The 16,426-nt window shown below is 63.2% G+C and overlaps 1 protein-coding gene across 1 annotated transcript in view; it reads left to right on the forward strand.

The window, feature by feature from the left end:
- Positions 1 to 16,426, forward strand: part of CBFA2T3 (CBFA2/RUNX1 partner transcriptional co-repressor 3) — a 64,926-nt gene that overhangs the window by 41,356 nt on the left and 7,144 nt on the right. Inside the window, 6 exon segments of the mRNA XM_031658029.1 lie at positions 5,425 to 5,666; positions 5,938 to 6,027; positions 11,873 to 12,054; positions 12,836 to 13,056; positions 15,438 to 15,486; positions 15,488 to 15,521. Coding sequence (XP_031513889.1) covers positions 5,425 to 5,666; positions 5,938 to 6,027; positions 11,873 to 12,054; positions 12,836 to 13,056; positions 15,438 to 15,486; positions 15,488 to 15,521 — 818 coding nt within the window.

Raw genomic sequence — 16,426 nt, forward strand, 5'->3', positions numbered from 1 at the left:
GGTCCTGTCAAAAATGGCCCTTAGGGATCATCCACTCTCAGAGAAGGAAACTGAGGCCCAGAGAGCGGAGTGGCCTGGCCCCCGGTGGTGACGAGCCCCATCCAGAAAATCGCTCTGTGAAGCAGGAAAAGGCGGCCCTGGGTGCCCCTGAGGGCGGAGTCTCCTGCTCACGCCCCCACCGAAAATCGCTCTGAGAAGTAGGAAAAGGCGGCTGCGGGCGCCCCTGAGGGCGGAGTCTCCTGCCCACGCCCCTCCTGACAGCGTGTTCTTCTTATTTTGCTTACAGATCGAGAGGACGGGCCTGCGACGCTGCCCCACGGCCGTTTTCATGGCTGCTTAAAATGGTCTATGGTCTGTCTCTGTAAGTAAAATAACAAAAACCGCAGGCCTCCCGGGAGGTCTTCACCGCAGCACCCTCTGTGGGCCCAGCGCTGCTGCCCTGGGGGTGCTCGGCACTCCTCCGCGGCCTCCACACCCTCAGCATTGCCTCTGTCGTGTTGGTCCTGCCTCCTTCGGGAGAAGAGGGCACAGGAGGGCAGAGCCGCAGGGTCCCTGCATCCCACAGACCCTCCGCTCCAAGCTGTGGGGCTTCAGGCAGGAGCAGGGCCTCTCTGAGCTTTCCTTCCCCAGCAGCAAAACGTGGCCAGTGGGACTGACTGTGAATGCCCAGGGAAGGGGCGTGACACTGTCCCTGGCAGGCCTGGAGCTCAGCCACGTCTGCTAGGGCAGACCCCACCTACCTGGAGTCCCAGCTGCACCTCTTCCTGCCAGGGTGACCTTGACCAGGTGCCACACCCCGTGCCTCAGTTTCCCCACCTGTAAAATGGAAGTCATCATGGGCCCTGGTGCCAGGGGTGGTCTCCAGGAGCCGTGAGATGGTGGGGCCGGGCACACGCTGGGCGCTCAGCAGACTTGAGTCTCCAGCAGACATTTGCGTCGACGGGCGTGGCCCATGGCAGGCATTCAGGGAGCACGGGCTCTTACCAGGCGGTGTTTAGAGTTTCTCTCAGCCGGTGAGTGCAGTCATGCTTGAGCCCATCAGACAGACTCCGGTCCATCACTACCAGCCAGCCTGGCAGTACGGCCCAGGTGTGGCTGCCGCGTCACTCCCAGCTCTAAGAATGAGGGTGGCAGAACAACTGTGTGTTGTTTCTGTTGCACGGGGCTGTCCTTGTCACAACCGTTATTCTGTGATGGGCCTGGCCGTGCACCCACGCCTGGCATGGAGCTCCAGGACAGTGGCTGTTGTCACCCACTGTGTGATCTTATGGATGGCAAAGATGGTGAATCCCAGCCCTGGAGCCCCCACAACAAGGAGCAGGGGTGACGGGAGGGGCTGCCTTAGGGCGCCTCTGTCCCATCTGACCCCCCCACCAAGGCTCTGAGGCTGGGGGAGCCGCGGGGGTGCTCGTGTGTGCCCCCAAACCTCAGCTGGGGACACGTGTGCAGTCTAACTTAGTAACACACCTGTTGCGGGAATGAAAGCACTTGTGCCGGGGTTATTTTCGGCGTCTCTTTAGCTGCTGAGACTGCCCGGCAGCGCGGGAGGGAGTGCGCGGGCAGGCGAGGGCGAGCGGGCCGCTGGAAGGACCGGGCACCCAGGGCAAGGCTGGTAAGCGCGCCTAAGGGAGGGCCAGGCCCAAGCCGGCCGGGGCGGTGGGCAGGGGTCCTGGTGTGCACCGTGGCAGTCTGAGAAGCCACTGGAAGGTCCACAGTCCTGGTGACAGTCCTGTGTGTCCTGGAGAAACCAGCCTCCCACTGTGGTGAGGTCTCCCATGGTGACGGGCCATCTCCTGGCCTGGCTGGGTGACCGCAAGTGGCTATCTTCAGTCTTGACGGGGTGTGTGTGTGTGTCAGAGTCCACCGTGTGGCCAGTTGGAGCTCACCAGTGAGAGGGAAACTCAGCAGCGTGGTGGGGTCCTCCGGACAGAACCTCGGAGAGCGAGAGACCAGGGGCTCAGTGCATCCTGCCTCAGTGTCCACTGTCCCCCCGGAGGAGGGAAAGCCCCAGAACACAGTCCCATTATCGGTGCCACGCACTCCAGAGGGCCAGTGCATCCATCCTGAGCCCAGGAAGGCACTGCTGAGATCATTCAAGCCAGGGGCACAGACAGGCTACCCCCTACACAGGCCGCCCCTGGTTGAGGGGAGCGCCACCCAGAACGTCGTGTGGAGGTTCCCGGCCCCAGCAGCAGAGGTGTCTCAGTTCTGCAGCCAGCCCATCGGAACGGCCGAGGCCACGCGTGCACTCCAGGTTTTGTGCCATGTCTGACCTTCAGTTAGCGGTTTCCAGTAGGTGTGGGGACCATTTACTGCCAACGGCCTCACACAACACCCAAACCATAGAACCAGTCAGGATGGAGCCACCCCCGGGGGGCTGACCTGGGCAGCGAAGGAGAGGCCAGGGAAGCCGGGGTCTGGCCTGAGTGACTCCAGCTGGGGACACATGGTACAAAGGAGGTCACTGCCACGCTGTCCCTTGGTCCCTGGAGCCCCACTTGGAACTCCAGGACGGGCTGGGAGCCATTTGCAAATGAAGAAACTGAGGCTAGGCGCCGAGTCTGACTCACAGGGCACATCTGGGCCTGGCGGCCGGGTCCTCGCTCCTAACCAGGGCAGCTTCCCCCAGCCCTTGAAGGCAGGGCTGTGTCTGTCTGGACGTCCTTACCACGCTGGTGTGTCTGAGGGCCTCTGCGGCGCCCCCTGCCCTTCTGGCCTCCTCCCGCAGACCCTGCAGTGGGTATCTGCGAGGCCCAGGCTGGAGCGAGAGCAGAGTGAGCACTGGGCCCCAGGGAAGGCCGTCATTGTGGGCACATCTGTTCCGCCTTCTCCACCAAGAACATCCTGAGCACAGGGCCGGCATCACCCCATCCCGCTGTGCCCAGCGCTGGCTGCTCGGTGTGTGGGACCTGCTGGGGACGCGAGGCGGTCTCAGGGAGCCGCGCTGCCCTGCTGAGTGTCTTCAGTGCCTCGGCGCCCGTCTGCCGCGTGGGATGTGTGTGATGACCGTGCAGCCTGTGTGTGCACAGGTGCACAGCCCAGCCCGGGCCACAGCACAGCTCCCTGACCCGGGAGGCGCCTCGCAGGTGCCACTAGGCCGCGGTCGGGAAGGTGAGAGCCTCAGGCGGCTTCTGGGAAGGTGGAGTGGAGGAAGCTGATGGCGGCCACCTAAGGGTTACTGGAGGGACACTTAGAGAGGGTCTGACCCCTCAGAAGGGCCTCGGTGGAGGTATAGCTGGTCAGTCAACCTCGGGAGGGTGTGGCCGGTCCCAGCCAGGGCCACAGCTGTGGGGACGCAGCCCAGGAAGGGGGCCCGGCATGTGGACCCCCACGTCCCATGTTCCCTCCCATCCAGGCAGAGTCCACAGCACTCAGCAGGGTCACCTCCCAGGGCCAGGTTAGGATGGGCAGGGCTGGCCTGATCTGAGGGGTACACCAAGACCCCCCACTATCCAGGGCACATGAAGTAAACAGCAGGTGCCTACCGGCTTCCCAGGAGGAGCCGCTGCACCAGCCCAGCCCAGGGGCGTCTCCATCCTGGAGAAAGGGTTTTCCTCTCCTCCTCGGCACACACAGGCCCCGCCAGGCCTCAGCCACAGGCGTGAACACACGGCTGGAGCCTCGGAGGAATTCGGCCCCGAGGGAGCAGGTGGCTTGAGCTGCCCCCACCCCCAGACCCACACTCTCAGCAAGGGCGAGGGGTGGGCTCCCTGGAGAGGGGCACTCAGGGCCACAGTGGAGCAAGAGAGACGTGCGTGAACGTCATAGCCGTGCGTGCGTGTGTGCATGTGTGCATGTGTGTACGTGTGTGCATGTGCATACATGTGTGCACGTGTGTACGTGTGTGTGCATGCGTGTAGGGGCAGTGGGGGGTGAGTGGAGGCAGGGAAATGGAGGAGTTGGTACCCTGTGTAGGGAGCGTGTCCTTGTGCAGGAGGCGGGAGCCAGCCGTGAGTGTGTGCGGGGTTTCGGTCCCCCTGACAGCAGGAGCTGGCCAGGACTTCAGGCCTCCCAGAGGCATCCAGTCCCCCTCCCATCAGCAAGGGACTCGGGAGCCCTGTGACCTCTGACCTGTCTGCAGAGCCTGGAGGTCGCCCCTCAGGCTCCTGAGGCCAAGGGCACAGGATGCAGGTGTCCCGGGCACAGGAGGGCCACCCTGGCCTCCTTGCAAGAGGCTTGGCCTTAGCTCTGTCACCTGAGAAAAGGGGTGAGGCCCAGCCCTGGGACTTTCCATAGCAGCCCCATGTCTGCCAGGCCCCTGGAACGCTGACCCCAATAGGAGGGCCAGCCAGGCAGTCACGTCTCAGTGGCCAACAGGCAGCCCTGCAGCACACTCATCAGCTGTTCCTTATGTCACCTGCTTGTCCTCAACATGCGCTGGTCTGTGTGCACATGCATCTGTGTGTCCAGCCACCAGAGGCAGGAACCCACTCAGTGTGTCCTTGGGTGTCCCAGCTCCTCTGCCCCCTGGAACCCCATTAACCCAGGTGTTGGGGCAAATGAAGGCATTGCTCACAGCTGGGAGTCACCTGTCTGGAGCATGGCTCGGGGCTGGGAGACACATGTAGGAGGGACATTGCTCAGGGCGGGAAAGCACCTGCAGAGCTGGGAGGCACCTGTGTGTGTGTGGGTGGGTGGGTGGGGCACATTGTTCGGGGCTGGGAGGCATCTGTGGGGGGCATTGCTTGGGGCTGGGAGGCATCTGTAGGGGACATTGCTCAGGGCTGGGAGGTGCCTTATTGGGTGTAGGGGTATTGCTTGGGAACGTCATGCCAGAGGTGATGGTAGCTGGTCTTTCAGGGGGATGAGCGACTTCTCATTTTCCAAGTCTCCCGTGCCTCCAGAAAGTGGGAACTGAGCCATCAAGCCCCCGTTGTGTGGAAAAGCCCCTCGCTCCCTGTTCGCAGTGAAAACCTGAGCCAGCCTGGTGGGTCGGTGTCTTCCAGGCCAGGTGTAGGGGCCACACCCCTCCTGGGTGTGAAGGGCCTGACTTCAGCCCCAGAGCAAGTCCCAAGGGTGGTGCCAGGCAGGGGAAGCCACACTCAGAACACAGTCACTCCACAGCCACCACCATTGTGGGTGCCATCCCAGCCCTTACCCACTGGGGACCTGGGGCAAAGAGGCTTCACCTCCCTGAGTATCCATCTCCACGTCTGTAAGGGGTTGTGTGTGACTTCTCAGGGCAGGGCCGGAAGGACAGATGGTCAGCACGCAAAGGTCTGGCTCAGCTGCCCTGGGCGGGCCCAGGGCTCCTGCTGTCATCCTCAGCATTGCTGTCCTTGTGTCCCATTATTGTTGCCGTTGCTGTGGACATTGTCACCTTGGTTGCTGCTGCCCTCACTGTCGCCGCCGTCTGGGCTGTGTTGTCACCGTCACCTTTGTGTCCTCGTGTCCCTCACCCTCACACCCGCTTCCCTCCTGCAGTGATGAACGGCAGCAGCCACTCGCCGACAGCCATCAGCGGCACACCGTCCACACCCAACGGCTTCAGCAATGGCCCGGCCACCTCTTCCACGGCCTCCCTGTCCACGCAGCACCTGCCCCCGGCCTGCGGGGCCCGGCAGCTCAGCAAACTCAAGCGCTTCCTCACCGCCCTGCAGCAGTTTGGCAGCGACATCTCCCCAGAGATCGGGGAGCGCGTGCGCACGCTGGTGCTGGGCCTGGTGGTGAGTCGGGCAGGGGCAGCCAGGGCCTTGGGACGTGCGTATTCCCTCTGTTGAATGAGGATGCAGCCACGGCCACCCCGCATGTGGGCTCCATGCTGACGACTGGGCGTGGACCCGCTCCCACGATGCCGCCTGCACCCTCCCAGGCCGTGCCCAGCTCCTGGGCTGCCTGCCCGCTTCCAACATGGAGCCTCCTCCTCAGGCATGGGCGGGCCGGCGCTGGCTCATGTGCCGAGCGGTGCTGGTGTGAGGTGGGTTTTCTCCCCTGCAGAACTCGACGCTGACGATCGAGGAGTTTCATTCCAAGCTTCAGGAGGCCACCAACTTCCCTCTGCGGCCGTTTGTCATTCCCTTCCTGAAGGTAATGGCAAACCCATCCCCTTTCCTGCGGGGGCCTCCTTAGAAGGCCCCTAATCCCATTCCTTGCCAGTGTGGACAGCGGTGGACAGGCGGGAAGGGGCTGATGTGGCCGGATAGACTGGTGGGTGAAGAACTGTCGGGCGTCGATCTTGGCCAGCCTAGGACCTGTGGTGCCCTAGGGGAGCACTGCTGACTAGTTGACTAGTCAGGGTTGATTCCTACGAGTTAAGGCCTGAAAACTGGTTCCCAGACCGGAGGATTAGTCAGCCACTGAATCCAGTGCAGGACAGAGCTGTGTCCACTTCGGCTCTGGTTGCCACTCACCGAACGTGCTCGCTCACTCCACAGGTGATTTTTGGGCACTGATGATGTGCCAGCATGGGGCGAGGCTCAGGGACAGGGCCCAGGACATGCAGCAGGTCCCTCCTGGAGCCAGCACCCTGGGGTGGGAAGGCGTTCGGTCCACAGCCACTGTCAAATCTGCAGCTGTATGTGGTGGAGAAATATTCCGAAAGTCTCTTGCCTGGAGGCCTGTTGGTGAGGACTAAGGATGAGGGCGGAGCTGGGTGCGGAGCCAGCCCAGGGCTTTCCAGACAGCAGGAACTGCACGTGCAGAGGCCCCGCGGCGCGCAGGGCGTTGGGTGCGGAGAGACCCCCGAGGCGCAGGGCGTTGGGTGCGGAGAGACTCCCGAGGCGCAGGGCACCGGATGCGGAGAGGCCCCTGAGGCGTGGGGCGCCAGGTGCGGAGGCCCCCTGAGGTGTGTGGGGCGCCGGGTGTGGAGGCCCCCCAGGCGTGGGGCGCCCACTGTGCTTGAGGAGCAGCATGGGGGTCAGTGCGACTGGAACGGAATATGTGGGTTGGAGAGAGCAGAGGTGAGGGCAGGAGGTGTGGACAGGCAGGAAGGGTTTTATGTGGCCACGTAGGCAGGTGGATGAAGACTAGGCAGGTGGATGAAGACGTGTCAGGTGAAAGCAGATCAGATGGTCACACCCAGATCAACCGTGGACCAGGGCGGCAGCACGCGGGGCTTGTCAGCTCTGCAGGCTCTCGGCCCGGCCGAAACCTCCTGAATCAGAGCCTGCATTTTTACAGATGCCAATCTGAGGAGCGGGGATTGCTTGAGGCCAGGAGTTCCAAAACAGCCTGGGCAACACAGCTAGACCCCGTCTCTACAAAAAATTTAAAAATTAGCTGGGCACTGTATGCACCCATGGTCCCAGCTACCCGGGAGGCTGAGGTGGGAAGGTCGCTTGAACCCAGGAGGTCGAGACTGCAGTGAGCTGCGATCATGCCACTGCACTCCAGCCTGGGCGACAGAGCAAGACCCTGTCTCTGAACTAATGAATGAATGAATGAATGAAGCCAGTGATTCCCATGGGAGAGTGATTCCCACACACAGGCAAATGGGACGGGCGCGGAAGTGCCGTGGAGTCAGACTGCCATCTCTGCGGGTCTCCGCTTCCCCAAGGCAGCCGCACATCTCTCGCAGGAGCTGAGGAAAGGTTCCCCCAATGGATCTGACCCCGTGACCCTCTCTGCTGGGCACGTGTTGGGGTCAGGGTTCCGTGGAGCTTAACTGGGAGCTGCTAGTCTGGCCGCACCTTCAGGCCCACCTGAGCACTGCCTGCCCTGCTGTGGGCTCCGTCTCTGCTGGGCCAGGCCTCCCCTCGGGGGTCCGGAGGACAGACCAGATCAGACCCTCCCTGGCTTGAGCCCGACCCTGCCACTTGGCAGCTGTTGGCCCCTGGGCTAGGCCAGTTCCTCTGTGCCCCGGTTTCTGCATCTGCAAAATGGAATCATCCTCAGGCTGTTGGGGAGACAGCATGGAGGGACTCATGGAAGGAACGGGGCCTCACTCCCGGGCTCGGGGGAATCTTCCACCTCAGCCTCCCAGGTCGCGGGGACTGCAGGGAGGTGAGGCACGTTCTAGATTCACGCGGGGCATCGTGCAGGGATTTGAAATGTCCCTCAGCGGAGGAGGAATTGCTTCATGCTGATCTCTCACAGCCCTGTTGACTCCTGTCAAGGTGTAGCATAGGCACTGCCATGTTCCTGATTAACAGGTGGGGAAACTGAGGCTCTGGGATCCCCCCAGGTGGTGAAGAGTTGGAGCCAGGGCTCAAACTGAGATCTGTCAAACTCCAAATGCCATGGTCATTACAGGGCACACCCAGGGCCAGACCCTGATCCCCCTCAGTCCCTCGCCAAGGGGACCCCACATCACACTCACCTCTGCGGCCACCCTTCCTCGCTGCCTCCCTCCCTCCTGCCCCTCTCCCTCCTGCCCTGGCTCCTCCACTCCTTCCTGCCCTCCTTCCCTCCTGCCCTCCCTCTTCTACTGCCTCCTTCCCACCCTGTCTCCTGTGCTGCTTCTTGCCCTGCCTCCCTCCGCCGCCCCCTTCCTCCCTGCACCCCCTCCCTCCCTCCCTCCCTCCCTGCACCCCCTCCCTTCCTCCCGCCCTCCCTCCCTCCTTCTGCCCTCCTCCGCCCCCTCCCAGCTGTGCTTATGCTCCCAGCTGGTGACAAAAGAGAAGCTTCTGGAGTGTCAGGAGCCTGGGCCCATCTGGCGTCGTTTGCAGTTCGTTAGCGGTCCTTCCCTTTCCTTCCCTTCTTTTAACTTGCTACAGCCCCCACCCCTCCCAGTCTTTGGGGACACAGTGCATGCACCGGCTTATTAGCAGCAGATGCCCCCAGCCTCAGCCACCCTTGTTTACCAGAGAGATGCCACAGCATCCCCACCCCTGCTCCCCCAGGCCTACGACCCCTGTCCATGATGCCTAGTCAGGCCCTGGTGTCCCCCGGCCACACCCCAGCACAGCGCCGCCCACAGCACTGCTCTCGTGAGGGCCCCGTCCGCCTCAGTCTCCCCTCGGTACACAGGGGCTCCCACAGCCTGTGCAGCTGGAGCTCAGGGCCAGCCCACCTCATGCCCCCACCCGGGGCCCAGGGCCAGCGGGACATGAAGTCTGGTCACTTCTCTGACATGGAGCTCCTGGGGAGAGGCCAGGAGGCTTCGATCCGGGATCCTCGTCCGATCCATTCCAGTTGTCCAGATCCGGTCCGTTCCATTCCATTTCATCCTCCGGGTGTCCCGCCACCACCACCCTCCATTCCCTCCACCCTTCCATTCCTACCCTCCCGCCCCTCACCACTCCCCGTGCGTCCGCCCCGCCCGCACCCGCCGTCCGCCCATGCCGCCCGCCCCTCCGCCCATCCGGCGCCCATCGGCACCCCGCCACGCCCATCCGGCGCCCGCCACGCCCATCCGCCCCGCCCCATCCGCCCATTATACGCCCGCCCTCCGCCTTATCCGGCGCCCATCCGCCCCGCCCGGCCCATCCGGCCGCCGCGCCCATCCGGCGCCCACCACGCCCTCCGTGCCATCTACCACCCCACACACCCCTCCACCCCACCACCCCTCCACCACCCGGCCCCACCCCACCCCTCCGCACCCCTCCACCCGCCTACACCCCACCCACACCCCTCCACACCCCTCCCATGCCATCCACACCCCACCACACCCAGCCACCCATCCCCACCCCTTGACACCCCTACAGGGCAGCAGCCTCTTCAGACACAGAGTGTAGAACCCGACCTTCCCAGGCCAGATAGGAGGTGCCTAGTGGGAGTGACCCCCAACCAGCCCCCTTGGACCTCGGTGTTCCCAACTGTAGCCTGGGCTAGGGGAGGGGTAGCACCTTCCCGAGACATCCACAGCCCCCAGGCCCAGTGTGGGGCACCCTCACGCAGCCCTTGGAGACATCATCCTAGAAACGGCAGGACTGGTGGCTAAGGGGCCGGAGAGGGTGGGGGCCTGCCTGGCTGGAACCCCAGCCCTGGCTTGCATCGTCTCTCTCGTGGCTGGGGTGGTGAACCCCCCGCACAGGGCAGTGGGAAAGGACGGAGCTAATTTACCCGGAGCTCACCGGAGCCCATCTCGGCCGGCGTCTCCACGGTGCCAGTTTGCGGATACAGCAAGGGTCAGAGAGGTTAAGCGACCAGCCCAAGGCCACAGCCTCTCTGTGGCAGAGCCCACGGTCAGGGAGGCTTTAGCTGGGCGCTTGGCAGAGCAGCGGAGTCTGCGAAAGCCCTTGTAGCTCAGCTAGTGCCTCAACCACCGCTGCCATCGCTGCGAACATCAGTTCCCCAGCCTGAGTTCGCATCTGTGCGGAGGGCAGCTTCGGGCGTTCTGCAGTCAGAGCCTCCATTGGGTGGTGGGGTTGGGGCATTTTTGACCAGCTCAGTTTGTGTAGCATTTTAGTGGTGACACCTCCCCGGGTGCCCTGGACTCCTGGGGACGGAGTGGGCACACTGCCTCGAAGGAGGCTTTGCAGGAGGCTCCCACAGGCCCCACCCCGTTCTGCAGGCCTGGGGGAGCCATTCCCTGCTGGCCGAGGGCTGCGATGCATCCGGCGCACACGCTGGTGTTGCCCAGTCCTGGGTCCCCTGCACTCTTCTGAGCCTGCCCCACACGCGGCCCAACGGTCAGGCTTTCCAGAAGCCGGGGGATGCAACCCCACCCACCGCCCCGGCTCCCAGCTGGCCCCAGCTGGCCCCAGCCAGCCAGGGATCCAGATGTTCCCCCTGCCCTAACCGCGACCAGCCGGTTCCCGAACGGGTCCAGGGGAGGCCCCTGGGGAGGGGCTGACGAGGGAGGGAGGATGTTTGGCTTCTCAGACCTCCCGGGACCTCGTTTCCCAGCTCATGCTCCTAATGTGCTCGACAGATGGCTGGTTGGCCCCTGTTCAGCTATCCAAAGAGAAAAACAGGCCCGCAGCCGGCGCTGCTCGAGGGCCTGGTGGAAGCACTCGTGGGGAAGGGGGAGGCGCTGGCGGGAGAAGGCGGCGTGGCAGCTTTGAAACGCATGAGAAAGTTGGAGAATTGTATTTATTTACAAATGCTTAGAACCGCTGGCCCTCCCAAGTGGCCTGCTGCTGGGCCCTGGTCCAGCACGCTCAGGGTCCAGCCTGTCTGCCCTCCCGCGGCAGCTCTGGGAAGACTTTGGGGAAGGCACCGGAGAGCACAGCTTGCGGCCCAGCGGTGCCAGCCTGGAGCCAGGGAGGAGGCGGTGGGCGCCTCGAGTCCTCACAGGCGCCAAAGGCAGGGTCTGCGCACGAATCCTGTACACTGGGCCGTCCTTCAGCCGCACGCTGCGGAGTCCTTACCCGCAAACATGGAGCCCGGTCTTGAGGCTGTCCTCACCGGGGCTGGAGGATCACTGAGCACCACGTGCTCAGAGCAGCACAGCCACAGAACACGGGTGTTCACCTCCCAAGTCCACACTCCGTTGAGGCTGGAAACCAGCGGGAAGGGAAGGGGAAGCTGCCTCTGAGGGGTTTCCCATCAGGGCTGGAGCAGACATACTGCCCATAATCTCAGCCGGGTTTTACTCCCAGCTCCCTGGTGTGAGGGCCTGCAGACCCGGGGCCGCCTGCCCTCTCTGAGCCTGCATTTCCCCAGCTGTGCCTGGTCATGTGGTGCCTGCTGGGCGGGGCGGGTGCAGGCGGGAAGACCAGCCGTGATCTGCTGCACCGTCTTCTCCAGATGGCACCATGGGAGGCAGCTGGGTGCAGTGGAAAAGCCCCAGCCTGGGAGTCCAGGATCTGGGCTCAAGCCCCACACGCCCCACATCGCTGTGTGGCCCTGGTGAGGCACTCCTGCGAGCCTCTGTGCCCAGTCTCCCACGGCACCCTCCCACGGCACTGCTAGGAAGGAACTTGAGGCCCACAGAGGTCAAGCACCTTATCTTTGAGGCCCGAGGTCAAGTTGAGCTTTTGGCCACCCAACCCAGGCCCCCTCTGCTCGGCCCTGCACGCCCCCCAGGCCTGCCTTCCCCACCCCACAGGCAAACCTGCCCTTGCTGCAGCGGGAGCTCCTGCACTGTGCACGCCTGGCCAAGCAGACGCCCGCCCAGTACCTGGCCCAGCATGAGCAGCTCCTGCTGGACGCCAGCGCCTCCTCCCCCATCGACTCCTCAGAGCTGCTGCTGGAAGTCAATGAGAACGGCAAGAGGAGGACGCCTGACAGGTACCTGTGGGCTCCGGGCATCTGGGCTGGGGGCACCGTGGACACGCGGCTCACGGTGCTCCCCTCTCGGTAAGAGAGGGAACCTCCTCTGGGGCTGCAAGCCCGGCCAGCCCACTTGGGCTAAGGGAGCGTGGCGAAGCATCCTAGGGCCAGCAGGCTTGGCGGCTGCACGAGCAGACACCCCAGTGGGCTGCAGACTCAGATGCTCCGGGGAGCCTAAGAGGACAGGGAGGAGGCTGGTGGGAGGACGGCTCTCCCCTGTGTGCTGGGTGTGGACTCCAAGCGTCCGGGGTCCAGGGTCCCCAGGTGCCTGGGCTGGGCCCACTCTGCTGCCCCAGATGCTCTTGTGCTGCTGCTGCCCAAGGGGCGGGTGGTCTCCAGTTACGGGAGGCTGGTGTATCCCTCGCCTCATTCCCAGAGCAACGAGTCCGGCTCTTTGACCACCAGGCCTCAGGATCCCGTGCAGCTCGAGCAGGGGTTGAGGCTGGCATAGTCCCCGGCAGAGGGACGGCGAGTGGGGGTGCTGGGCTGGGCTCCCCAGGGCTGGTGTTTTGCTCCGTGTCTCTGTCTTGCCCTTACGTGTCCTCTTTCTCTCTGCCCACACCTGTCTGCCTCTCACGCCACCTGCACCTCTGTCCCTGGCTCATGCTCTATCCACTGCCCCCACCCCGCCTGCACGTCTGTCCCTGGCTCTGTTCTATCCACTGCCCCCACCCCGCCTGCACCTCTGTCCCTGGCTCTGTTCTATCCACTGCCCCCACCCCACCTGCTCTTGGGCTAGGACCAAAGAGAACGGGTTGGACCGTGACCCGCTGCACCCCGAGCACCTCAGCAAACGGCCATGCACCCTGAACCCTGCCCAGCGCTATAGCCCCAGCAACGGGCCCCCACAGCCCACACCACCGCACTACCGCCTGGAGGACATCGCCATGGCCCACCACTTCCGAGACGCCTACCGCCATGCGGACCCCCGGGAGCTGCGAGAGCGCCATCGGCCGCTTGGTGAGCAGCGTGGTGGGGCGGAAGCGTGGATGCGTGTTACAGGAGCACACGTGTGCCCACGTGTGTGCACCTGAGCATGTGGGCGCAAGGCACCACGGGCAGCTGTGTGCACCTGAGCTCAGGAGACCCCGTCCCCCCTGCCTGGCACCATTCGGGGCCAGGAGGGTCCTGTCCCTCCCGGGGCAGGGTGGTGGCTGCAGAGGGGCCTGTCCTGGGCCCTGAGCCCACCTCTCCCCCTGGGGTGTGCAGCCTCGGGCCTGGAGCTGCCCACGTGGTGCTCATCCGAGTTTGGCGATTCCCACAGTGCACCTGCAGGCGGGTCACATGGCTCTGCATCTCAGTTTCCTCCTCTGTCAGCTGGGTCAGATGAGGGTCCCACCTCTCAGAGTCCAAGGCCCAGGGGAGTTAATGCAGGGTCTAGCAAGGGCTGCCATGAGGCCTGGCTGGTATCTAGAGCAGGAGGAGGGCATGGAGACTCAAGAGTGAGGCCTGGCTGGTGTAGGTAACAGAGAGGTGGGCACGGAGTCTTGGCGTGAGGCCTGACGGGCATGGATACCAGAGAAGTGGGCACGGAGTCTCGGTGCATTTTACCCTTCACTCGTTCCTCAGCCCGTCAGCAGGGTAGCGTCAGCACCCCCATACCACAGATGAGGAGACTGGAGCCCGAGAGCACACATAATGCACCCACAATCTCATAGCCCAGCCTGCCTGACTTTTGGACAGCCTCTGTGCTGAGGACCCAGAGATGGTTAGGCCCAGCCCCACCCCAGGAGCCCCCCAGGACAGGCTGCAGGGAGGCCTCCAGTCTGCCATGCTGAGACAGAGGCCCAGGGCACGGTGGGGGCCCAGCAGCCGGGTCAGCAGAGGCCTTGCCCTGCACAAGGCCATCTCCCAGCCCCCACCTTGCGGAAGGTTCCAGGGCCTGGGCCCAGGCAGCAGGTGACGGCGTCTGGCATGCTGCAGCCGGACCAGGCAGGTGCTGACTCCCACCCACTTCTGCTAATACAAAAATAAACGCCAGCTGTCTGGCACGTCTCAGCCACTATTTTGGTTGGGGTGTTGGTGCCGGCTGCAGCTTCACAGGCGGCAGAGCAGGGTGGTGACTTTGAGCTGTGTCTGCCACCTCCTCACCTCCTCTGCAATTTGGGGGAGCCATTTCAGGTTCAGGGGCTGGGATATCTTTAGGGGCTGAAAAGGGTCCAAAGAGGGAGACCTCAGCCCCAGGAAGCATGGGCCATGGCTGAATGCAGAAAACAGTGGGGTCTGGAAGCGTCTGATGTCTCCAGAAGCCGTGGGCACAGCCACCACGAAAGAGTTGGCCACTGCCAGCATCACTCACGTCTCCCGTGGGCGCAGCCACCACGAGTCATCCACTGCCAGGGGTCACTCACATCTCCCGTGGGCCCGGCCACCACGAAAGAGCCATCCACTGCCAGGCGTCACTCACGTCTCCTGTGGGCCCAGCCACCACGAGTCATCCAGTGCCAGGGGTCACTCACGTCTCCCGTGGGCGCAGCCACCACGAGTCATCCACTGCCAGGGGTCACTTGCGTCTCCCGTGGGCCCAGCCACCACAAAAGGGTCAGCCACTGCTGCGCGTCACTCACATCTTAGTTTCTGGTGACCCGTGGGAGTGGCCCCTGCAGCTTCAGTCCTGGAGCCTGTCAAAAGGGAAAACCTTAGACATGCTGCATCGAACAGAGTTTAACTAAGCGAAGAACAATCCCCGAATAGGACAGGCCTCAGAGCCAGCGCGCTCCGAGAGCCCTGGCCTGGGCACGGCTGGTGGTGTTCACAGGCAGAGACGGGAGACGGGTGCCGAGGCGGCGTGGTTGCATGTTGCTTGGCGTGGCCTCATCTGAGTTGTGGGCGCCTGCGGGTGACCGCAGAGGGCTGCTGTGAATGACTCAGACCAGCTCCTCCCAGCGAGGTTACCCGTTGGTTCACGGGCTAAGGCAGGTCCAGGTCATGGTGTGACTTGGCACTGAGGCATCCTCAGGCCACACTTAGTCTAACAAGGCCTTCCCAGACAGTGGCTGAGAACAGGGCTCCAGCTCCAGCCAGCCTCGGTCCACACCCCACCTCCACCGCTGTTAACCAGGCTTAGTTTCCTCAGGTGCAGAACCGGACTGAGACTGGACCCTCCCTTGGAGGTGTGTGCCAGGTTACGGGGAAGAGCAGTCGGCCCAGAGGCCCGGGCAGCTCAGTAACCCAGGCATCCTCCACGTTCACCAAGTCAACCAGCCCTTCCGTTACCCTGTCCATAGTCCCCAGTGGGCACAGCCCATGGGTGGGGCCTGGGAGCAGAGGGCAGGGTCTGGGAGAATAGGGCGGAGCCTGGCTGTAAGGTGACGGCATGCACTCTCCTTCCCCATCCACAGTGGTGCCTGGGTCCCGGCAGGAAGAAGTGATCGACCACAAGCTCACAGAGCGAGTGGGCAGAAGAGTGGAAGCACCTCAACAACGTCAGGAGTGTCCACAGCCACGCCCACACAGCCACGCCCATGCACACAGCCATGCCCGCACACAGCCATGCCCACACACAGCCACGCCCACACAGCCACACCCATGCACACAGCCATGCCCGCACACAGCCATGCACACACACAGTCACACAGCCACAGCCACACACAACCATGCACAGCCACGCCCACACAACCACAGCCACAGACACACCCACGTGCACGGCCACACACATGCACACCACACCCATGCTGCCACACCCAACCACACAGCCACACTCATGCAAACAGCCACACCCACACACAGCCACACCCACACACCAGCCACACCCATGCACACAGCCACACCGGATGCACACACAGCACACACCCACACGCATTGCCACACACCCACCCACACACAGCCACACTTATGTATACATACACCAGATACAGCACACTCCATTACAATCACACCCACATACATTGTGCCACACCTATGCACACAGCCACACTCACACACTCGCCACACCCCTCATTATGCCTTACAACTATGCTTCCATGTATTGTGCCACACTCCACACATTAGCACACTCCACATTGTGCTACACCTATGTATTTCATTGTGCCACGTCCACATTAGCCACACACCTTAGGTAAGCATTACACATTGCTTCATAGACACACCTAAAGCCATGCCTTACCCACAGCCACAATCCACAGATAGCCACACCCATGCACTCAACCACACCCACACAGAGCCACACACACAACCAAACCCACATACAGTCACAGTCAGAACCACGCACACAACCACATGCATACATAGCTACATCCACACACAGCCATACCTGCATGGCTACACCCATATATAAATATGGCCATGGCTCTGCCCCATGGGGCCTGGGGCTGCTAGAGACAGCGGGACT

This window comes from Papio anubis, chromosome 18 (assembly GCF_008728515.1).
Source record: "Papio anubis isolate 15944 chromosome 18, Panubis1.0, whole genome shotgun sequence".
NCBI classification, from domain to species: Eukaryota; Metazoa; Chordata; class Mammalia; order Primates; family Cercopithecidae; genus Papio; species Papio anubis.